This window comes from Ruditapes philippinarum, unplaced genomic scaffold (genome assembly GCF_026571515.1).
Source record: "Ruditapes philippinarum isolate M1 unplaced genomic scaffold, ASM2657151v2 ctg2822_1_1_1_1, whole genome shotgun sequence".
Lineage (NCBI taxonomy): Eukaryota > Metazoa > Mollusca > Bivalvia > Venerida > Veneridae > Ruditapes > Ruditapes philippinarum.
The window spans coordinates 68,546-93,637 of record NW_026852228.1 but is presented as its reverse complement, the minus strand read 5'-3'; the positions used below and the strand labels follow the sequence as shown (position 1 = coordinate 93,637).

At 34.0% G+C, this 25,092-nt stretch overlaps 1 protein-coding gene across 1 annotated transcript in view; it reads left to right on the top strand.

The window, feature by feature from the left end:
* LOC132753149 (von Willebrand factor D and EGF domain-containing protein-like) overlaps window positions 1–25,092 on the top strand; it is an 87,992-nt gene that overhangs the window by 1,024 nt on the left and 61,876 nt on the right. Inside the window, exons 2-4 of the mRNA XM_060743594.1 lie at window positions 2,817–2,981; window positions 6,743–6,857; window positions 10,651–10,784. Coding sequence (XP_060599577.1) covers window positions 2,817–2,981; window positions 6,743–6,857; window positions 10,651–10,784 — 414 coding nt within the window. The remainder of the gene's footprint in view (window positions 1–2,816; window positions 2,982–6,742; window positions 6,858–10,650; window positions 10,785–25,092) is intronic.

Here is a 25,092-nt window from a genome sequence, read left to right as displayed (position 1 = left end):
AGAAATAATTATGCATAAATGTGCTCTTATTAAGATATGTAATTAACAAAATTAAGCTCAGCAGACAAAAGGTTTCAGTTAATACTTGAATATCAAATGTCATGATATGCATTGATAGTCATGTCCAGCCCATGTCTTTTTGTCATTCACTGATGTATTTTGTAATGTTGAAGTATAAATATCAAGGTCAAGCTAGTGTTTCTAAGGTGAATGTATATTCTCAATGAAGTGCGTCGATTGTTATACCCAGTTACACATTCTGTAATCCATGAATGAATTTTGAAATAACTAGCCATGCTTCTGTGCCACATTTTAAAAATGTCCGACAGTTTAAAAGGTGAAGGTTATACTTGTATATCAAAACAATGCATTGATGTTTTTTCTGGGCATATTTACGGTGGCACAGAGATGATGACATAATAAAGAGGTGCGCACGAGATACTATGTTTGGGCCACGAGTCTTGGGAAATAAGATAATTTAGTTGTGCGCGCAAGAATATATGTCGCAGCTACGAGTTACTACGTCGTGGGAACGTAATGATTAAGTCGTGCGCTCGAGATGCTATGTCGTACCCACGAGAAACATAGTCGTGGACACGAGATAATTAAGTGGTGCGCACGAAAATCTGTCATGGCTACAAGTGATTATCTCATGAGCACGAGTTACTTAGTACGAGATAGTTAAGTCATGCGCACGAGATACTATGTCGTGGCAACGAGTTATTAAGTCGTGGAAACGAGATAATTTATTGGTGTACACGAGAAACTATGTCGTGGCCATGTCTTGGCCACGAGTTTCTAACGTGCGCTCGAGAAAATATGTCGTGGCCACGAGTTAGTTAGTCATAGGCACGAGATAATTAAATGGTGCGCACGAGATACTATATCGTGGCCACAGGTTAATATGTCTTGAGCACGAGATACTATGTCGTGGCCACTAGTTACTAAGTCTTGAGCACGAGATACTATGTCGTGGCCGTTAGTTTCTAAGTCTTGAGCACGAGATACTATGTCGTGGCCACTAGTTACTAAGCCGTTGGAACGAGATTTAATTACCTGGAACTTAGTGGAACTTTTTAAACTTAGAAATTTCCTGGTTTAAGTTTTTCGTGCAACATAAATCTTTGAAACTACTGAAGGCATTCACTTTAAACTTAGTGCATGTCTTAGAGATCACTATTCAATGCCCATAGATCAGACTTTAATTTTGACTTAGTTATGACCCTTTATGGGGACCATCTGCTGTACGTTAATCTTGTTCATACGATAAATTGAGAGGGAATAAGCCACGGTTTATTTGATTTGGTAGGTACATTGCCTATGGTCCGTAGATGGCCTGCATTGATGTTTTAGGTCATAGGTCAGGGTGCTCATTACTCTTCGTGTAAAATCCTTGTCTGATGAATAACTTGAGAACAAATGAGTTTATATAACCTAGTTTGTACATTGCACCTAATCAGAAGATGCACACTAATAGTTTCAGGGCATTGAGTCAAAAATAAGGGTCACAAATATAAATGTGAAATCATTGTCCAATCAATAACTTAAATACATGGCACTGTGACAGGCAGGTTAAGTAGGGGGAACATTGTCCCATGACATATTTCTGGTTAACTTAAGAAATCACATATATAGTGTAAGCTTATTGATTAATTATCTCGAGCGTACGACTTACTATAGTAACTCGTTCCCAAGACTTTAACTCGTTCCCTAGACTTTATTATCTCGTGCGCACGACTAAGTAACTCGTGGCAAGGATATAGTGTATCGTGCGCTCCACTTAATTATCTCGGGCGAAAGACTTCGTTAGTCGTGACCACGAAGAAGTATCTCGTGCGCACGACTTAGTAACCTGTGGCCAGGACATAGTAACTCTTCGCACTACCTAATTATCTCGTTCCCAATACTTAGAATCTCGTGGTCACGACATAGTAATTCGTGCGCACCACTTATTTATCTCTTGAGCACGAGTTAGTACCTCGTGACCACGAAATAATATCTCGTGCGCACGAGATAAATAAAAAACACAAATGTCATCTCTGTGTCAACGTACATATCTTCATGCTTTATTCATGGATGCTTTGAAATTAATATGGCTCACTTAGAATATGAGAAAGTATTTGTTTATGTTTCTATATTATTATTACACTATTTTTTTATAGTAACCATGTCTTTGATTCAGGATTGAAGTCACGGTCTTCTACTGGGCCCTGCTTAAGAGGTTTATATCTGTGCACAACGTCAGTTCTTGTTTGTCAAGTTTTTGATGAATACTTTTTATCCCACTTAGGAATAAAAAAAAAGTTTTATAGATTTCAGCTTCGAACTTTTCTCTTGCTTAGTGCTCTGTTATTTGCATTTAAATTTCACCGTGTTCCTTTTTATATCATTTATCCAGTGCGACAGAAAATATTGGAAGTCTTCTGTTAATTTACAATAAAAAGAAAGATCAAAAAACGTAAAAAGATTAAATCTATATAAAAAAGTATAGATATCCTACAAAATAAAGAAAAGAAAAATAAGTGTGCCACGTACAGTAGTGTTATAAACAGTGAGTTTCCAATTTAACGTAACGTTTTTATTCAAACATTGATGGTATTCATATTAATAAAAAACTAAAAAACAATTTGACAATGACTTAAACTTTTATTACCGAAGTCATGTCTAAACCGGTCATATGCATATTCTGCTGTTACCTCATTTTGTGTTGACATATTGAAATTCTTTAAATTTGAATGGTTAAATTTAAAAACTTGGCACATACATTACATATATTCTCTTGTAATTGTGATATTTTCTCTTTGTATAAATTATAGCACAGACGTCACCGCTTTGCGGTCCTGACTGGATTTACTCCAGTAATTTCTGTTACCAACTTGTAAGGGAAAATAAGAAGTGGGAAGATGCTAGAACTCACTGTCTAGAGAAGAATGCTGATCTTTTGTTTTTCTCCAATATGGATGAACTAAACACTTTTAAAGGTAAGTCGAGTTAAAGATGGTTTAGTTATAAGAGATTTTGTTCCATGTGTCACAGGGTGAGAAAGAAGCACACTGACCTTTACTTGGAGTTGGAACTCTTGGAATAATGTCCTGAGCTACTTACGACAGCTATCCGGCCGCCTTCAATTTGTCTCCTTTTATAAATGAACATTTCTAAAACGTTACATATTATTGTATATATATGCTGTTAAACATGATTCATTTGTCACATGAATATTTTAACAGCGGCATAGTACGAAACCATTAGATATAGATCTATTGTAGTAACAAAAAATGTAATCCGTTTTCACCGAAAGAACAAACATTTACTTGGACTCAAACTTTTAAATTCAAGGTCTCTCACTACTGATCTATTTAGCTAGCAACAGACATTGAAGACTAAAACACAAGTTAATTCAGTTATATTCTATCAGGATATTTTATTTCACAAAAAGGATGGAATACTTATTCATTTCATGTTTTGTTTGTATTAGTGTTACACATAACTTTATTGCACAACCTGTTTTATACACACTGAAATGGTCACCCTTTTCGGAAGAGAAAACAAGAACATATAGTTTAGTTTATTTAATCATGGAATATTACATGCATGTGATTAAAACTACAAATATAAACAAAACCATGATAAAAGGTTTATAGCACAAGTGCATACAAACACTTATCGAACAATGTAAAACATAATTAACGATTCTCTGCATAAAAAACAAGAACAAAAAAAAAACACAAAAAAAAACAAAACATCTTCATTATAATATATAAGCTAATTTTGGAGAATGAGTCAGTTGATACTTTGTAATAAAAGCTTACAAAAAAGCAAGTTCAATAAGTTTATTTTTATTTTTACAATTTATAAGTTGCTTTAACTTAAGTAAGTTTAACATAATATCCTTCGACATATTTCTTGTTATCATTAGGAAAATGTGTGCATTCAAAAAGATTATGAAATTCATCTCCAAGACAATTTTTGTACATAAGTTAAATATTCTAACAGCATGTTCAATATTAAGATATCGACCTTTCTCTATAGGAAACTTATGATTCATAGTTCTAAACTTACACATATAAATAGAAAGATTTTTAGGCAATATATTATAATATTCCTCAAAACTATTTTCAGCTTATAAGTTTGATACACTAAACATTGTTCAGAACTGAACACTGTACTATTCCTATTCTGTACAAACTGATCATATTGTGACAGTCTGTTCTTAACTTACAATTTGAAATGGTCAAGATCGTCTACTGTTTGGGTAAGAAAGCATTCAGACCTAACTAGTTCATCTTAACATTTTTATGCCCCCGCCATATAATGACCGGGTCATATAGTGTTACCCAGTTCCGTCCTTCATTCTGTCATTCCGTCGTCATCAGTTTCCGTTCATTATCTTAGTAACGGTTGCACAGATTCAACTCAAATTTGACATAAGAAAATACAGGTGAAGTTTGAATTTGGTTATGGTCTGATGATTTTTGGCAGTTATGATGATAATATGAAATTTTCAGTTTCCTTTCATTATCTCCCCAACGGTACAACACATCCATCCCAAAAAGAAAAAATACAGGTCAAATTCGAATTTGGTCATGGTTCAATGATTTTTGGCAGAGTTATGCCCCTTTTACTTTGAAAATAATATGAAATTTTCAGTTTCATTAAGTTTCCGTACATTATCTCCCCAACGGTACAACACATTCAACTCAAACTTTACATATGGATACGCCAAAGAAATGGACAGGTCAATTTCGAATTTGGACATGGTTAAATGATTTTTGGCAGAATAATCTCCCTTTGACTTTGAAAATAATATGAATTTATCAGTTTCTGTTCATTTTCTCACAAAAGTGTTACATATTCAACTCAAATTTGACATATGGATATGTCAAAGGAATGCGCAGGTCAATGTGGAATTTGGTCATAGTGTGATGATTTTTGGCAGAGACAAACTTATTTTTCATGAATGTTGGAAAATTTTGAATTTTCAGTTCAGCACTCATTTTTTTGTGGAAATGTATGTAGCCATTATTTTGGCTACAAATATACAACATGCAATTTATAAAAGGTTAAGACTGAATAATTCCAGTGCCTTGACCATTGTATAAAAATGGTTTGTGTTAACATTGAATAATTTTAAGGGCTTTGAACTTAAAATGAAAAAAAAAAAATTTTGTGCAAACAAATTTGGAACTAAATATTATAACATCTGAAAATTTGGCTGCATGCGGGGGCATCCGTTGCATGATGAAACATTTCAAGTTTTACAAATGCAATCCAAGGAGAATTAACTATATCAGTAACAGACTCCGAATCACGCAACAAAATACGTGTAATTAAAGAATCAAAGAGTTATACTTGAAGAGAATTTGGTAAGTTTAACTTCCTAGCTTTAGTGATTAATGAAAACGTAGCTTTTCTGGCTCGATCAACAATACATTTCTTTGTTTTTATAAAGTTTCCATTAAATTAAACTGGACACCAAGATAAGAAAAGTCATTAACACTGTCAGGTTTACCTTTATCATAAAAAATCAAATTATATTATTTAACTTGGATTTACTAGAAATAACATTTTGGTTTTCGCAGCATTAAAAGTTAATCCACATAGCGCACAATAACCTTGAATCGCAAATAATGCATCCTGTACATCGCTTTGGCTTTTTGCTAAAATTACCGTGTCATCAACATACAGCATAATATACAAGCGTAAATATACAATATCACTAGTACTTAAGGTATCAAAGTTAGCTTTTGACAATGTTTCTAAACTTTCAAACTTAGAAGACAATTGCTAAATCATTTAAGAACAATGAAAATAATACAGGAGCAAAATTTTCCCTCTGCCGTAAACCAATGTGACTAGTTTAAAAAGTCAGATGAGTTATGCCAACTTTGACTTTGATATTGATATTTAACAGTTTGCGCCACATGGCCAAACGATTCACAGAATCAAAGGCTTTTTTGTAATCTATGAAATTAATGCACAAAACAAACTCTTTTCTTAGTTAAGAGGAGGTCAATAATAAGCAAAAATATTATCTACTGCACTATATCCTTTTCTTAAACCTGCCTGCTCTTCACACTGTAAATTATTATCGTCTAACAATAAGTTCAATCTATTATATAACACAGAATCTGATGTAAAAAGTTTACCAAAACAACTGGTTATAGTTATACCAGCAAAATGATAAGGGTCATTAGCACTACCCTGGTTTTTAAATATTCTCATTAACATCATTTTGAAACATGTTCATTTTCTTATTCAACTTTTTTATAGGCGGCTTTACTATTTCTTACCATATGATTGTATGATTCAGCACTTCTGTGCTTCTGTGCTTACTTTAATTGTATGATAATGATGTCTGGCATTTTCACAATCATTATCAAACCACTCCTAATTGTTCTTCTTATTAACAGAATGAGAAACTTTCTTCTTAAGTAACAAATTACAACTATTAGCTGCTTCACACAAAAAGGCAGGTACTTTTTCAGTAGCATTATTAATGAAGTCATTAGAATATGTTTTACCGGTAAATTTATCGTACAATTCATTGTTTAACTTCAAACCAGTTTCCTGATTAAAACAATCTGAAAACTGATCTTCAACAGCGTTATCCAAAACAGTAATAGTAAATGTAGTATTTTAATCAAAAGATTTCACAAATGGTTGAAATTCACATAATCATGACAAGCTATTAAGTGTGACTTAAAGACTATGCTGTTAGACGATTGATGAATTTATATTCCAGATGTATTAATTGAACTATACTATACACCTGGAGATGCTCCTACACTATTTTGGATAGGAGCTAATGACAGGATGAACGAAGGTACTTTTGTCTGGGCTGATAACTCACCATTAAGGTAAACAGTTTGCTACTTACTGTGTACTTTTTATTTCCAGTATAAGCCCTATTGGAGTGGCTAGATTGTGTCTCGGATGCTTATTGTGATTTCTGCCTTGACTTCTTGAACAATGTTGCTCACAAACATGTTCTTTGGTTGGTGTGGCGGTCGTAATAAAGGCTCCCGTACTTTCAATCATCAGTAATTGTCTCCTGCATTTACAAAAAAAATAAGGGAAATAAAGAAATGAGCTCCGTCTGTCTGTCCGTCCGGATTTGTCCTGTCTATATCTTGCTCATTCTTTAAAGGATACAATTTTGTTACAAATGTTCACCATGGTAAGGTGGTATGTCTCACAAAAACTAAGGTCCGCCGCTCAAATTCAAGGTGAAACTTGAGAGTCGGCGCAAATCTTGTGTCCGAAGCGTAACTTCTACTTGCCTATAGGGATTTTGATATAACTTGGAACAAATGTTCTCAATAGTGAGACGGAGTGTTGCATGAAAAATTTACTATTCTGTTTTAAAGGTCAATGTCACACTTAGGGTTCAAAGGCCAAATAACCACAAAAAACATTCATTTGCTAGTATAACTTCTATATACATGGATATATTTTAATATAATTTAGCAGAAATGTTCTTTGAGTTGAGTTTTTTGTCAAGGTCACAAAAGGTCAAATAAAAATATTACAATTTTGTCCGGTCTTTAGCTTATATTATGCTTATTTTTTAAAGGATTTCAAATTAATTTAGTACAAATGTTCACCATGATAGGATGTTGTGTTGCACACAAGACCCAAGCCCGCTGCTCAAAGATCAAGGTCACACATGGAAGGTCCGTGCAAAACCTGTGCCCGAAGCCTAACGTCTACATGCGTGGCGGGATGTTTATATAACTTGGGACAAATTAAGGTTTTGTGTCAAAAGTCAAGGTGTTACTTGAAGGTCAAATGTGAAATTACAAATTAAAACATTTATTTGTGGGTATCACTTCTATATACATGGATATCACTTCTATATACATGGATATCACTTCTATATACATAGATATCACTTCTATATACATGGATATCACTTCTATATACATGGATTCTCATTTTCCAGAGCAAACTAATACTTGTTAATGTTTTTCCATTACTTGCCCATCCGCTCAGCTATATATGTAATTAGAGTGTAAGTCTGAAGATAATGAGTATCTCTTAAGCCAAACCTTTGGCAAGGTACACATTCCTCATTCCACTTGAAAGCAAAACATTTTCAAATACTGTACCATCTCTGATTTTTATGGAGAGAGTTTGCATTTATTGTTCTGTTATTCAACAGAAATATTATAAGAATAAGAAAGCGGTTTTAAACCCATAATAAGAAAAATAAGAAACATAAATAATATATTTTAATAGATTATCTCTTGTATTGTTAATGTGCTGAGAAACTAAAATAACAAAAAAGAGCTCCGCCTGATACTCGAACCAACAAATGCTTGCACACAAAGCGAACACTCAAAATATTTGTTGAATTTCTTTTTATTTTTACTCTGTGGTTGTTTTACACTTTCACCTCAATTCCTTTCTCAAACAAATCTGGACGATCGTGTAAAAGTTTTCTTTCAACTATTATGGAATGTAAAACGTTTTCGCTTTGCTTACCTGACATTGTAGTTTTTATGTAATCATATAAGATCACGTGACAGTTTCTGTACTTTTACTGAACACTTTCCTTCGTATTAAAATATATAAGGTACGTATGGTCCGGCCCTCAGTCTCAACCCTTTCCCCCATGAGCATATTGTGAAAAATGGCCATTTTCATTGAAAAGCCTCCTGTTACACGTTCAAACTGCTATGAAACTATGCGAAATGCTTCAATACTAATCAAACTTGGCACAAATGTTGACTGGACCATTGCCTTTATAACGACATGCTCAGTCTTAAATTTCCTGTTACCATGGCAACGAGAGGACGTCTCAAAATTGCCAAAATTACTATTTTGCCTTGATTTGTTCCATCAAAATTTATTTCAAAGTGTTGCAAATTCTCAAGGAATTTAGAGTTAAAGGCTTTTCAGCGTTAACTTATGATCGACCTTTGGTCATTTTAGCCTCTCACAAAGTGCTCACTTTTTATCAACATTTCTCAAACGAAAACATGTGTTTTGGGCCAAAATAGGACATTTTTCACTATTTGAGGCCTAAAAGAAGGGAGGGGGGTCGAAAGTGCGTTTTTTCGCGTATATATGATGTAAAGGGTTAAGTACCATTTCCCGTTTCATTGCAATAACCGAGTTTGATAGGCTGATTATGTAAACCTTAATTTGCATTGATTTTGACCATTATTATCACTTTGATCAAACTTCTCAGACATTATTATATATTATTTATATTAAACATTTCTTTTATTAATAATACTAAAGTAACTGAACTTTTCCCCGCTGTCTTTGTGTCAGTCGGTTATTAAAAAAAGGGCTTCTGATGTTTGTTTTTAATGGCATAATACATGCATGGCGTTCAACCTTATACAATTGGATGCTTCACTTTCCTCTTTTTTAACATCTGACATACCGAGTGGAAAAATCTATATGCTTACATATATTTGAGACATGGGTACCTTAATGGTCCTCTTACTTTTTTGGATTTGTGGCGTCATTGAAGGCAAGGTTATTGTTACTGGTGTACAAATACTTTTTTTTACATTTTTTCCTTATACAGCCTTTTTTTCTAAATTGATGTATTTCGTGTTTAACCCTTTCCCCCATGAGCATATTGTGAAAAATGGCCGTTTTCACTGAAAAGCCTCCTGTTACAAGTTCAAACTGCTATGAAACTATGAAAAATGCTTCAATACTAATCAAACTTGGCACAAATGTTGACTGGACCATTGCCTTTGTAACGACATGCTCAGTCTTAAATTTCCTGTTACTATGGCAACGAGGGGGCATCTCAAAATTGCCAAAAATCACTATTTTGCCTCGATTTTTTCCATCAAAATTTATTTCAAAGTGCTGCAACTTCTCAAGGGATTGAGATAGAGTCAAAGGCTTTTCAGCGTTGGTTAAACGTTACATTATGATCGACCTGGGGTCATTTTTAGCCTCTGACAAGTCCAAAATTTTCTTGGCGATGAGGGGGACTCCGCCCCCCTTCAAACCCCCCTAACAGAAGGGGGCACATCCCCCTTCTGGCAACCCCCTGATGTATCTTTTGGATGGGGGGGGGGGCCGGCGCCGAAAAACTGCTCAATTTTTTTAGCAACATTTCTCAAACGAAAACTTATGTTTAGGCCCAAATAGGACATTTTTTTCCTATTTGAGGCCCAAAAAGGGGGGGGGGTCGAAAGTGCGTTGTTTCGCGTATATATGTGGTAAAGGGTTAATATGGACTTGCCTAGGCAGGTAATCTTTCTTCGGGTTAACGTAAGGGTTAATTTTGGTCAAGGTCAAGATAATCGTTGCCAAACATAGATTGCGCTTTTAAGGTGACAGGTAGATTTATCAATTGACAAATGTCTCTCCTCATGTTTGGTAGGAACATAACTTGGGAACTTTTCTACATTTATCTGTATTGAGATAATTATTTGTGTTTTACTTATTTCTTCTGATGTAGGCATACATAAGAAATTCACAGAATTGTCATATGGGAAAATATATATATATATTGTGGTAGATTTTTCCACTGTTTTTGAGTATTTATAAATGAATACTTCAAGCTTGAATACTTTCAGTGGATTTCTATTTTCATTGCTATGCCTTCATTTTTGTGGTAACAGCTTATTAAAACGTTAAAATACTCTTGATTAGAATGTGTAATGTGTATTCTAGTGTTACTAATTGGTACCCGGGAGAACCGAATGATTTAGGAGGATATGAAGACTGTGTTGTAATGAATTTTCCGCAGTATGGATGGAATGATGCTGGATGCAAAATATATACCATTTTCTTTATCTGCAAGAAATGTAATTTTCCTTTCTGTATTTTAGCTTTACTATTCTTAAATCTTTCTTATCCAATTTATACAATACAATACTAAGAAAAATGGAGCTAACAAGTATCTCTTGTTTCAAATAAAGTATTGGGAAGAAAGGAGCATTGTCAATAATACATCAGCCACATTTAAAAGTAAGCAGAATACACTCAAGATGTTTTAATTAAATATACAAATCATATGAAACCATAAAATAAATAACAATCTCCAAACAGAGTCGCTAATGTTGGATTCTATATGGCGACTACAACATTCGTTCAAAAAGATTAACTTGAATCAAAACAATTGCTTAAATGTAATATGCAACGAGAATTGTCAAGTAATCTTTGTCTGCGCCTACGCCGATGGTCCGTGCCATTTTTACGAGCACTAAATGGCAAGACGTTGGTACATGGAACTACTAGTTATAGGAAAATCATTAGTAAGTTTTTTAAGTGACATACACTGGCTAGTTGTACGTCAGAAATAATTTCGACGAATATTGTTATGCACCTGGTCGTCCGTCCGTCTGTTTTTTTAATATGTTGCGTGTCCGGTCTTTAACTTTTTGCAGAAATATTAGTATTACTTAGATAGCTTCTTTTGCACGGCCAAGGTCACATTGACTCATTCCAAAAACTTTGACATATATTACAAAGGGAGATTACGATGTATGAATTAATTAATATTTTTTCTCCAAATACTTATATATGTTTTCTTACTATGTTTCCCAATATCTTTTACTTTATATTGTTTTTTTATCAAACTTTAGGTTTTTTATCTTTACGCCCCGTGTATATAGTAATTAAACCGCTCGTCCGTCCATCTGTCCGCACGAGGTTAACCTAAAACGGCAAGTTAGATTTTTGTTAAGTTCTTCCTGTACCAATGGCTTTATAATTTACACACTTACTAATCAATATAAAGTTCATCATCTGCGTAAGTTACATAACTATGGCTTCCAAAAGTTATTGTCCTTTTCAGCACTTAGAAAATGAATAATGGTTAACATGTAAACCGGCAAGTTCTATCTATACTTATGGCTTCATAATTTCCACACATACTTATCAATACAAAGTTCATGTTATTGCCATATTAAATAACTGTGTCATCCATTTTTCCCCAGTTATTTCTCTTTTTATGATTTTAAAAAAGGGTCTTGTATGGTGAACCTATTTCAGAAAGTTGGATTTATCTTCCTCCTAATAACTTCAGTTATTTAATGCTATATTTCATATTAGGTAGGTGGATACCTTAAATGTTCTTCTTGATTTTTGTGGTTGTTGGGGTCAAGAACAAGGTCACTGGTGTAAAAAATAAATTTAAACATTTTGCTCACCGAACCTTTACTTTTAAGTGTTAAATACAAACATGCCAAGGGAGAACCTCTTTTTTGTGTAGTTTGGTTGATAATTTGCATCCTTTGCATTAAGATAGGGGCCAGTTGGATCAAGGACACATGTGCTACAATAGATTTTAGCCTTTTTTCATGGACAGATGTCTTACTTATTTAATATGAAGATAACTTTGCATGTTAGACTTCCTTTTGATTGTAAGTGGGTCATGGAGGGCACTTATAGATTTATACACATGAGTAAAAGTGCAGTGCAAAAGAACCATAACTTTTTCTTGCTTATTTTTTAAGTTATTGCCCTTTGTTTATGTTTACACTTTGAACTTTGTCCGGGACATAACTCTAAAACTATCAGAGGTATCAACATAAAACTTTGTAGGTAGATAGATCTCATTGAGCAGAAGTGCAGTGCTCAAAAGCCATAACTCTGTCTTGCCTAATTTTGGGGTTATTGTTCTTTGTTCATGTTTACATTCTGAACTTTGTCTGTGACATAACTTTGACACAACAAGAGTGTTCAAAACCTATTCGTGGAGCGTTTATAATTGGTAGGATAATAACTTGCGTCGTCTTCTTAACCTATGAATTAAGTTAGGGGTAGGAAGATATCTTGAATAGTGTTTGTCCTTCGGATTAAGTTAGAGGTACGTGGGTCACAATCAAAGTGCTGGGAGTCACAAGGTCAATGTCACTTTTGCTAAGAATATTTTATTACATTTTTTTATACAGCCTTTGTCATTTTTTTAACCAATGTTATATTTACAAGGTACATACCTTAGGTGGACCTTCAAATTTTTCTGTAGTATGGGGTGCCTATGCTCAAGGAAGTCTAGCATTTGTTTAAAAATTTGATAAAGTTGAATATTTTCAGCTTCATCATAAGTCAAAACAATGTCTTGCCAGCCTATATTTTTCACTATTACAATACGTTATGACTCTGTCGAGTCATTTATATGTGTTTCATTTCATTTTGCAATTTTCTGTCTATAACTGAGTGAAAGGGTAAACATTTTTATGCCCCGGGCATATAGTAATTGAACCGTCCGTCCGTCCGTCTGGCCGTCTGTCCGTCCGTCTGTCCGTACGAGATTAACCTAGAACGGCAAGTTTGATTTTTCTAAAGTTCTACCTGTACCAATGGCTTATAAATTTACACACTTACTAATCAATACAAAGTACATGATCTGGGCAAGTAACATAACTCTGGCTTTCATGATTATTGAGATCATAAGTTATTGAAACGAGACAATCGTATAAACTAAAACTGGAGTTACATAAAAAATATGCTAATTCATTAAATTTCAATATGTTATATTGATACATATAAATTATCAATTTCTTAAGGCAAGTTATCAAACTTCAGACATTTATGGGGTTTGGAGTACCGTCAATTGTTTATTTAAAAAGCTAGCTGTGTTTTGCCATATTGTGAGCATTATTTTCCTACTTGAAAGACTGAAATAGGTATAAGGGCTGATATAATGTTGCTGCACGTGATCTGTTATATATTTAAACAAAATGCATTTTCAAAGGAAGAATTTAATAAGAAGCAGAAAAATAATCCAATGACTACTACTGCATTTTTGAATGTACAATTCGATTAGCTCGCCATAACTATTTCGTCCAGAAAGATACGGCGTCTCAATCAGAAGAATGATAGTTTGACCTTGCGCGGAAAAGTTGTGTTAAACGCCCTACTACCAAAACAATGTCTACAGCTTCAATATTTACCATGTAGCATTGTCTTCTTTATTTTCATGAAACTGACATGAATATGCCCGTTTATTTAATATAGGCCCTGCCCCAAGGGTCACCTGATTTATAGTATAGACATATAGATATATAGACCTATATAGGTTAAAATCATATGAAACTATTGATCTCAGAGCTTTTATATAAAACCGACAATTCTTGTTAATACGAGAGCATGAGTGATTCTGTCATTTTGCAAAACCGCTGATTGCAATGACGATATTATTATTAAAACATATCACACATGCGCATTGAAATCAATACGAAACCGGATTCCTTTTTACGGAAAAAAGTGACGAATCGCAGAATCACTGACTCGGTTGTATATTTTCAAAGAAATGTTATACATGTTTGTGTTCATTAACATCTGCAGAAGTTAAATACCGAGCCCGTTAGAGGAAGGCTTTAAATGCGTTCTCGTGCTTCTGCTGATGTTAATGCACGGAAAGGGTGCATTAATCTTTTTTGTAATGTATATTTAAGTGCATATGATTCCGTTGCTTATCAGACCCTAATGTTCTAGTCTTTCTTAATCCTGTAGATAATTTTACTTTGTTGCATCCTTGTGGCAGTTTAACTGCAGCTGCACGTTAACTTTTCTTTGGTGATTTAAGCGGCATACTTTGTGTCATATATAACGGCGCCAGGCTCAAATTGAGTCACTATTCTGGTAATATCTTGTAATTTAATTAAAACAAGTTAGAACATCAGAAAAAATGGATATTAAAGTAATATTATTTTTTGCTTTTTAGGTGAAGTCTAAGCCTAGTATTTGCCATTTTTAAAATTAGTCATACATGATATAATATTAAACTTTAGTCCTTATAGCCGTTTATATTTGTACAGTTTGATATGTATTAAGTTGCTGTTGAAAAGCCACGAAAAGCCTTTGATAAGAATATATTTGTCCTGATATTACAAATTATTACTTTTTTAGGGTTTCAAAAACTTGAAAAAATGTAAATCTAAATACTGGCTTTGTTTAATTATGCCACCCGCCTTTTAGATTAGTTGTGGTATATTGCTTTGCACTTGTCGGTATGTCTGTCTGCCGTCCGTTACACAAATGATATCCCTTCAATAACTATAGAACGTTTGGGCCTAGGAACGGTAAAATTGCTATGGGGATTGTTCATGCCCAGCAAATTGCACCTTTTGTTTTTTGGGGATTTAAATAAAAGGTCTATGTCAAATTGACCTTGAATGTCAAATTGGTTTCCAATTAATTACTCAACAACTCAATGTACTGTGACCTTTTAACTTGACATGTGCTTTCGTCTTGGCCTGTAGATCACCCCACTTGATTTTGGGATCAATGTCAAGGTCATATTGACCTTGTATATAAAATGGTTTTTCACACTTAATTGAGAAGAGGCCTTAGCCTCTTCATTTTGGGAAACATCATCGCTAAAATTACTGATTTGAGAAGTAATAAAGCTGGTTTTAAGTTCAGATTTTTGGGAAAACTGCATGATTGTAAAGAAAATTTCAATTTGGAAGAAGCATTGTTTCGGAGTCTATTATATAAGTAAGAATTTCACTGAACCCATAGGTTGTTGGCCCTCAATCGTCGTAGGTACATTGGTCTTTACCTTTAAATAACCGTATTGATTTTGGGGTTAAGGGGTCAAAGTTCAAGATCATATGTTTTACGATCAATAACTTGACAACCCATAGACCCTTGGCTTTTAAACTGCATAGAAGCTTTTGTTCTGTCCAGTATATGAACCCTATTGATTTTTGGTCAGGGGGTCAAAGGTTAAGGTAGGTCAAAACAATGTCCTATCAAAAACTCTCCAACCCATGGGCCCTTGAACTTCAAACTCCACAAATGCAGTGCTTTTGGTCAGAAGGTAATCTCATTTGATTTTTTAGGGTCAAGGGTTCAAACGTCAAGATCATATTGTCCTTATAGGTAAAAACTGTTTTTGACCAACAACTCATGGGCCGTTACGGTGCATTGATCTTGGCTAGTATATTACCTCTATTGATTTAGGGGTAAAAGTCATATTGACTTTGTTCGTGTAAACGGTTTCTGACCAATAACTCAACAACTCAAGTTGCCTTGATTGATATTTTCAATTTAACTAAAATGCGTTTGGTATTCCAGTTCAAGTTTTGTGTAATTAAACAAATTGGCTGCCATTAATTGGCTGTACATGATTAATTAAAATTATGCATATTTATTTGGTAAAAATTGTCCACAACCTGTACGGTCACAATTACCTTGTGACTAGTCATGACCAGTAGATAACCCCTATTGATTGTTGGTCACAAGGTCAAAAGTCAGTCACAATAACCTGGCCACATGACTACTTGGCTGCCGACAGGGAACATACATGTTTTACAAACATTTCTAGTTTCTTTAATCGTGTTCTCAAATCTTGTATAAGTGTTTTTGAAAATTTCTGAGGCAGTTATAATGATGATTATATTTCAATATGAAAAATTATGTGGATGTTTTTAAAACAATGTCATAATACAAAAAGGTTTGGTGGCCATTTCTAACTTTGACAGCCATGTTGATATTTCAATAAACTATATTCATGCTGATATCTTTTTACAGTCATGTAATATTATGAATAATTATTGGTGCAACTTCATACTGATCTGATGACTACAGCCGAAAATCAATAAAACAGTGTATTCTAAAAGTTTTAATGTGATGGCCATCTTGTACTTTGGTGCCATTTTGGATTTATACAACCTGGATCTGAGGCTTAAAAATAAATAAGTGTGTGATATAATAAATTTAACTTTGTGCTATCAAACTGTTTTGATAATGACTATAGCTGAAAAAATTATAACACGGAGGAGGAACTGTTTCACAAAAGATGGAGTTCTTATGATAACTTATTTTGAGTTTTTATGATAGCTGTCACGGAGTTCCTAGAAAACGTTACGGATTTCTGTGGAAGACTTTCCTATATACTTGGAGAACTCACGTAAAAAATGGTCATTATTACCTTGAAATGAGGGGCGTCCGTGGCCGAGTGGTTAAGGTCGTTGACTTCAAACCACTTGCCCCTCACCGCTGTGGGTTCGATACCCGACAGGGACTTTGAATTCTTTCATGTGAGGAAGCTATCCAGCTAGCTTACGGAACGTCGGTGGTTCTACTCAGGTGCCCATTCGTGCCTGAAATAATGCACGGAAGGGCACCTGAGGTCTTCCTCCACCAGTAAAGCTGGACGTCGCGATATGACCTGTACTGTGTCGATGTGACGTAAAACCCAAAACCAAACAAAACCTTGAAATGGGGAGTTTGTGGTGCTAAATTAAACATTGATAATTAAGTTTGCTCTACATATTGTATTATGTTTCAGAAAAACCTTTTATTCCATGTCACACTTAAAGAGCATTGAAAAACATTTGTCCGGAGCAAAACTTCTACATAGATGGAGGGATATCAATATAACTTGGCACAAATGTTCACCATTGTAAGGTAGAATGACGCGTGCAAAATTTAGGTCCCTGCAGTCAATGTCACACATAGGGTCAAAGTTCAGATAAAAATATGAGAATGTATCTTCGGACCATTTAGTAATCATTTATTAAGGCATTGAAACACAAATGGTCATTATCATAACTACTGGTCTGAACCATAAATATTAGGTGACTATATGCAAGGTTAAGGTCCCTAAAGATGATAAAATATAGAAATGTTTTCCAGAGATTATCTCATCCACGCATGGTGGGATTTTAAGGAAACTTCATAGAAATTGTTCACCATTATGAGAAGCAGTGTCATGTGCATGAACCAGGTCTCTATGTTTTAGGTTAAGGTCACTCTTAGAGGTCATTGAAAATTGTCATTTTCTTAGCCAAACTTCTACATTCATTTAGGTATTTTAATGTAACTTGGCACAAATATTCACCATTGTGAGACTTATTGCACTAATATTTTAAGTCCGTGCTACCAAAATCAAGGTCACACAGAGAGGTCAAAGTTTTCGAACAAGGACCATTTAGTCATAGTTTATTGATGGATTGTAATATTAATGATAATTATCATGACTACAAGTGTGACACATGCAATTTAGTTTAAAATTTGCAAGATCAAGATCACTAGAGATGATAAAATATCCAGATATTTTCTGGATATTGCTCAGAGCACATCTCCTATATATGCATATCTATAATGCCCACATCTCTTTCAAAATATTTTGTGATGGGCGTATTTTGTGACAATGTTGCCCTTGATGAACATTTCTTTAAGAAAGACGTACGTATATTTTAAATTTACTTAAAAAACATAATATTTTTACAATTGATCCTTGATTTCTTCAGTAAACAGTGTTAAACTGCCAATCAACAGTTAGTAGGCTAACTTCAATTTGGTATGAAGCATTGCCTTGTTAGTTCCTACAAAATTGATATGAATCCAGTTTGACTAAAGCTCAGATCTATTTATTTCTTTGATGTAAATCTGATAATGACGGTATACAGTGCCCATCAAAAGTCTGGAGACAAGTCAATAAAACAAGTATTTTGGCAAAAGGCTCAATTTAATTCTATATGAATGTATAATAATAATTAATAATTAAGTCATGTCATATATCATCACAAAAAAAAAAACAATGCATAACTTAGATTAAAAGTATCAAATGCCAAATTTTGTGTCATCTACACTGAAAGCACAGCAACCAAAAACATCAGCACAGAAAAGATCACACAGTTAGTACTTGGTGTGTCCACCTGTAGCTGCCAAAACGGCTTGAATTCTCCTTGGCATACTCTTAACAATGTACTACATCTGTTAACTGTCAACTCATACCCAGGAATCACAAACATTGACAGTTCTCTCAAATTAGCATGATGCTTGTTCCCGAGGTTCATTTTGATGCCATGCCACAAGATTTTGATGGGGTTGTGGTCGGATGACTGTGGTAGCTAGTTCTCCAAACACATAATGCTACTCTGGGAGTGCCATTTCTTCACTATCTTGGCCCGGTGTCACGGAACACCATCCTCATGGTACCAGAATTCAACTCCATACCCTAGCAGATGAGTCGATGGTATGCCACAATTGCACAAAATGTCAATATTACCTTGGGAATTCAAGTTTACATGCATTACCTTCAGAATACCAGGTCCCTGGTAGCTCAAGGCACCCTATACCATGATTCCGCCACCTTCAAGTTTCACTGTTGACACAACACATTTGTCCAAAAGAGCTTCACTTGGACGTTGTCTGGAACATGTTGAACTTCATCTTATTAAACAGAATAGTGGACCAAATCATCAATTTCCAGTCAGCATGACTGTGCCCTAGCGAAAGCAAAACACTTCTCTCTATGAGCATTGGTCAGTAGTGGCTTCTTAATGGCTTGATGACTCTCTAATCCAACTTGCTGCAGTCTGCGACAAACTGTGGAATGTGAAGCATTAACTCCAGTCAATTCCCATGACCTCTTGATCAATGGAACAACTGAGTCTCCTGTCTTGTAAAAATTGACTGATAAGCAAGCTATCATCTCTTAGTGTAAAGGTCTTTGGGCGGCAAAAAAAGTAAGTTAGGCTTAAAATAGACACCCAAGGCTGATATTGTTCTTGCAAAATAAATTTCAAGTGTTCAAGAATGAATAATTTAAGTAACTAACCTTCCCATTTCTAGAATTTGACCATTTCTGAAGCAACGACTCCTGCATTTCTTAGGATTTCACTGAGCTCACTCTGTCTTCTCATGGAACCATTGTATTGTAGTGGAATATTCACTAGAGTGACCATGGAAGTTAAGTTATATTTGGGCAGACATTTTTTTATGGCTAATCAAAGGTTTTTGAAGCGATTGAAATCACTAGTTAATTATCAGTTTTCTCTAAAAATATGTAAACCTATAAGTTTTTCATATAAATATGAAAATCTTATGACTTTCTTAACATTTATTATGCCAAAAGATAATAAATAGAGGTCAAGTTATATTTCAAACAATAAAACTGCATTTGCTGGACAGATTTTGCCAAGTTTACAAAAATATCAGTGAATTGTTGTTTGTCTCCAGCATTTTGATGGGCACTTTATGTTTTGCCTTCTTTATAATTCGGATTTCCCGAGAAAGCTATTTTTAGCCATGCAATCAGGGCTGCAGCCCCCCCCCCCAGTTTGGCCCAAAGATAAGTCTACCAGCTGGGCTGGAAAATATTTTTGTCAGTTTCAAACTTTATTGGCTGTAGTGTACTCCCTTATCAAAACATTAATTGCTGTCATCCAGTTGTTAATCTCCTGCCTTGGGGGCTTGGCAGAGATCTTTATCTATCAACATGATTGAATGACTTCAATGTTTAAACTGCATAATTGATTGGTTTAATTACTTTCCAAAGGTCTGATGAAATTGATAGTTACAGATATTGGCAAATAGATGTGTTACATTGTACACCATATTTTACTATCTTTGTTTTTAAATTTTCTTTGCGAAAGCCCTATGATTAAGAAATTGAAAATTATTATTTGTAAATTAAAAAGGTGACCAGTTTTTATAAAGATTTATTATTATTATTATAATTTGTATACTAAATGAATCGCGTTTTTAATAATAACTAGTTTTTCTAAGATTTTTATTCTGATGAACTGCATGATTGGTCATTTGCTTTTAATAACTTATTTTATTGCAGTTATATTTTTTTAATAAAATTTAAATTGTAATGACCTCTTTAGTATCTAAAATGGATTCATTGTTGGAAAAAATTCTTATTGAATATATATGTGTTTGAAATTATTTTTTATATCATTGAAAGGCAGTAACTTTAATATCACTTTACTTTGGAAAATCGTATATTATTCAGATGAGTACATTGATCAAGTGTTTAAAAATTATTTTAATCAACAGTCGCGCAAATATTGATTAGTGTGCTGTTATTTTGTAAAGGCTTAATTACTAAACACCAGGGGAATTCTATTTGAAATACCCTGCAAACACTTACCTGTAAAACCATCCAAAATGTATCATAAACAGTACTAGAAAGTCAAGGAAATAACACTATTTTCAACCTCATATTTCAAAATATCTCACCTCCCAGCCCCACCCCAATTACATATATTTTTCTTAATTTCATATCATCTAAATATTTACGAAAATATTAGTAAACACATATTGAAGCGAAAGTACATTGCCACTCATAAGATGAGCTATTAAACACATTAATTACAATGTTTGTCACATGAACAAGATATTGACCCTATCTGAAAACATGCACAATTTTCGCCTGTTGCATTATTTTTGTCAAAATCTTCCACCCATATGTCAGCTCCCCCAGGAACCCATGTTCTGTATCCGCCCCTGCAATCAACCCGGTTTTTCTATAGGCATTAGAAGAAGTATCAAAATCCAGTTTTACGTGGAAGTTAAACAATTTTTTAATTTTTTTTCGAAAAAAAAAATGTTGGAAGTAATTTTTAACAAATTACTTGAAAAAAAAGTCAATTTTTAATGGGCAAGATCGCTTTTGCTTGTTTACCTGTTGGCTATATGGACAACGCCATGTTACAGAATTTATAAAACATCTATTTCTGACGAATGTTATTTGTCACTGAGTATGCCTTATGCATATAAACGCGCATTAGCAAATTCTAGATGCAGTGGCAATGACTTGAAAATTGAAACAGGAAGGCACTTTAATATTGACAGAGAATTTAGATTTTGTTCATTTTGTCTTAAACGTAATGTGTATGTTGTGGAAAATGAAGTGCATTTTTTGATTGACTGTCAGCTGTACAATGACCTTAGACACAAACACTTAAATTTTTGTAATTGGAATGTGATTCTAAACAGTAATGAACGCTTTTAATACTATTATGTCAGAAACAGCGAAAGACAATATTAGAAAATTGGCAAAATTTATCTATGAAGCAAATATTTTAAGAAAACTTCATATAACTGAACAAATTTAAACATATATATTGTAATGTTTTTAATTTATTTTTATGTGCCATGAATTTCAGTTACTCCATTTGTTGAAACGACCGTTTCTCTATGTAAACAATTACCTTTATGTTTAAATATTATATCTAAATTAATAGTTACCTCTTCAACACTGATGTTAATCATATTGGCATTTGTACATTATATGTTTAATTGATATTACATTTATTTCAACTTAAAAATTCAATATTACCATTATACTAATTACTTGTAAATATACTCATAATTATGTCTATTATATATATTTATATCTCACTCTTTGTTAAATTGAAATTCTGATTGTATTTTGGGCTGAAGACCTTATATTACTAATAAACTCATTGTCATTGTCATGTTTAGTCTCGTAATCGTGAATATTACTTCCTCAATATTAGTTTTCTCAGCGTTAAAATAAGAAATCACATTACTTTAAAAATTATTAAAGCTCGCCGATGATTGGCTGTGTGAATATTCACCAGAAATGATTTTATATATGGTCACGCTCAGATCTGACAGCGAAGCGTGATTTAGAGCTGATTTTTATCAGATTGAATATGAATCATTTCCCTGGGTTCAATAAATATTGCCGTCCCCAACCACAAGCCGTGAGCTTAAATATTTGGCGTTTATTTGTAGTTTTCTACAACAGTTTTATTAATCATGACCCCAAGATCCCTATTGATCCTATCCACGGGCATCATTTGCTTCGTGTAGTCTTATATACAGAGAAATACGTTTGTATTCTAATTGTGAATTACAACTATGCCCAGGGCTCCTACTTCGGCGACTAGCATTGACTAGTAGACCTCAAAGTTTTATGAATCATGCACCTATGGTAAAAGGTTCCCCCACCTTGGAGGTCATATATTATACGGATAACTAAGACAACACTTTTTTTTCCAGACAAATGTCGTGATTACTTCTATTTTCTACTAACTGTATTATTATTTTTATTACTCAAACAAATTTACATTCGGGCTTATATTGTCCCGAATTTGCGGTGTTTTTATTATTAAGTTTTATGCAATTTCATATAATGGGCGTCCGTGGCCGAGTGGTTAAGGTCGTTGACGTCAAACCACTTGCCCCTCACCGCTGTGAGTTCGAATCCCGACAGGGACTTTGGATTCTTTCATGTGAGGAAGCTATCCAGCTAGCTTACGGAACGTCTGTGGTTCCACTCAGGTACCCGTTCGTGCCTAAAATATTGCTCGGAAGAGCACCTGAGGTCTTCCTCAACCAGTAAAGCTGGAACGTCGCGATATGATCTATATTGTGTCGATAAGACGTAAAACCCAAAAACAAAAATTTCATATAATATTTAGTAGATCATGCACTTATGGTAAAAGGTTTACCCACCTTGAAGGTCATATATTATACAGATAACTAAGAGAACACATTTTTTTCAGACACATTTTTTCCAGACACATTTCGTGATTGCTTCTATATCCTAACTGTATGATTATTTTTATTACTCAAATAAATTTACATTCGGGCTTATATTGCCCCGCCTTTGCGGTGTTTTTATTATCAAGTTTTATGCAATTTCATATAATATTTAGTAGATGTACGTCTTTCTGAACATTTTTTCTCCTGAACGGTTTCTTAAGTTTCCACGAGTCTACGATTCCGGATACACACAATGACAATTCGTTGAAAATATCGCGCGATCAATGATTAACTAAAGAAAACGTGAAATCTTGCCAGACATTTTAATTCGATTTGAAGTTAGAGAATGAAGCTTGTATATATTTTATGAAGACTATAAATTATATTGACGCATAATTAAACATATTGCATGATGTATGCAATTGGACATATATATTTTACGATTCTTTTTCGTGTTCTTCAGATATTGAGTTATGTTTGAACAATCCGTGCCAGAATGGAGCAACTTGTAACAACGTACAGAATGGGTACACGTGTACATGTGCCGGAGGTTGGCAAGGAACAAATTGCGACATCGGTAAATATGTTGACGTATATTAAAGTTGTTTTGCTAAAAGAACAATATATCTTGAAAAATAACGAAAGTCATTAGACACTATGTCCGATATTCAATTATTCTGAAGAGCCGGACAAATATAACAACGAAGAAAAATATCTAATGCAAATGTTTTGTCGCATTATAAGTAATCTTTAAAATGTATGGATTTATTTCTTATTGAACAATTTGGCTTAGACTTTGTCAAAAATAAATTTCTAATTACCTCCCTTTATTATTATGAAATGTAAGTTCGGTAATATATTTACAAATAATCCTTTTTGGAACTTACAATATTGATAAATCTTCCTTTGAGCATCATATTTATGATATAAAAACAATAAAAACTTTGAGTGACAGGATCTTTAATCTTTTGAACCTATGGAAGGAAATTGAAACCGCTTTTCAGAAACTATTATCCAAAATGAAGCGATGTGCAGAGGGCACGTTTGGCCTTGCTCAGGTCAAGGTCATAAAGCATTTATTCATTGGTGACATTTTTCATATTTGGAAGGAACATGCCTTTGTCCAGTGTTGGGAGTCACAATATCAAGGTCACCTGTGCTATAATAAATAGTTATACTGTTTTTAGTCCCCTACCGGTTTACCGCAGGGGACTTAAGGTTTACCCTCCGTCCGTCTGTCGGTCCGTCTGTCCGTGCGTCTTTCTGTCAGTCCGTCAGTCCGTCCGTCCACAAAACTGGACCCCGCGATAACTTGAAAAGTACTGAAAATGTTTTTATGAATTTTATGAAACTTGATATATGGATAGATGGCAGTATGGGATTATGCACATCTTTTTCTTTTCTTTCTATGTTGAAAATTCTGGTTGCTATGGCAACAAATAGGCTGAAAATATGGCAAATTTTACACATAAACTGGATCCAGTGATAACGCAAAAAGTACTAGAAATATTTTTATGAAACTTGACATATGGGTAGATGGCCGTCTGGAAATTATGCACGTCTTTTTCTTTTCTTCCTATGTTGAAAATTCTGGTTGCTATGGCAACAAATAGGCTGAAAATATGACAAATTTTACACATAAACTGGATCCAGTGTTAACGCAAAAAGTAATAGAAATATTTTTATGAAACTTGTAATATGGGTAGATGGCAGTCTGGAGATTATGCATGTCTGTTTCTTTTCTTCCTATGTTGAAATATCTGGTTGCTATGGCAACACATTGACTGAAAATATGGCAAATTTTACACATAAACTGAATCCAGTGATAACTCAAAAAGCACTGGAGATATTTTTATGAAACTTGACATATGGGTAGATGACAGTCTTGAAATTATGCTTGTCTTA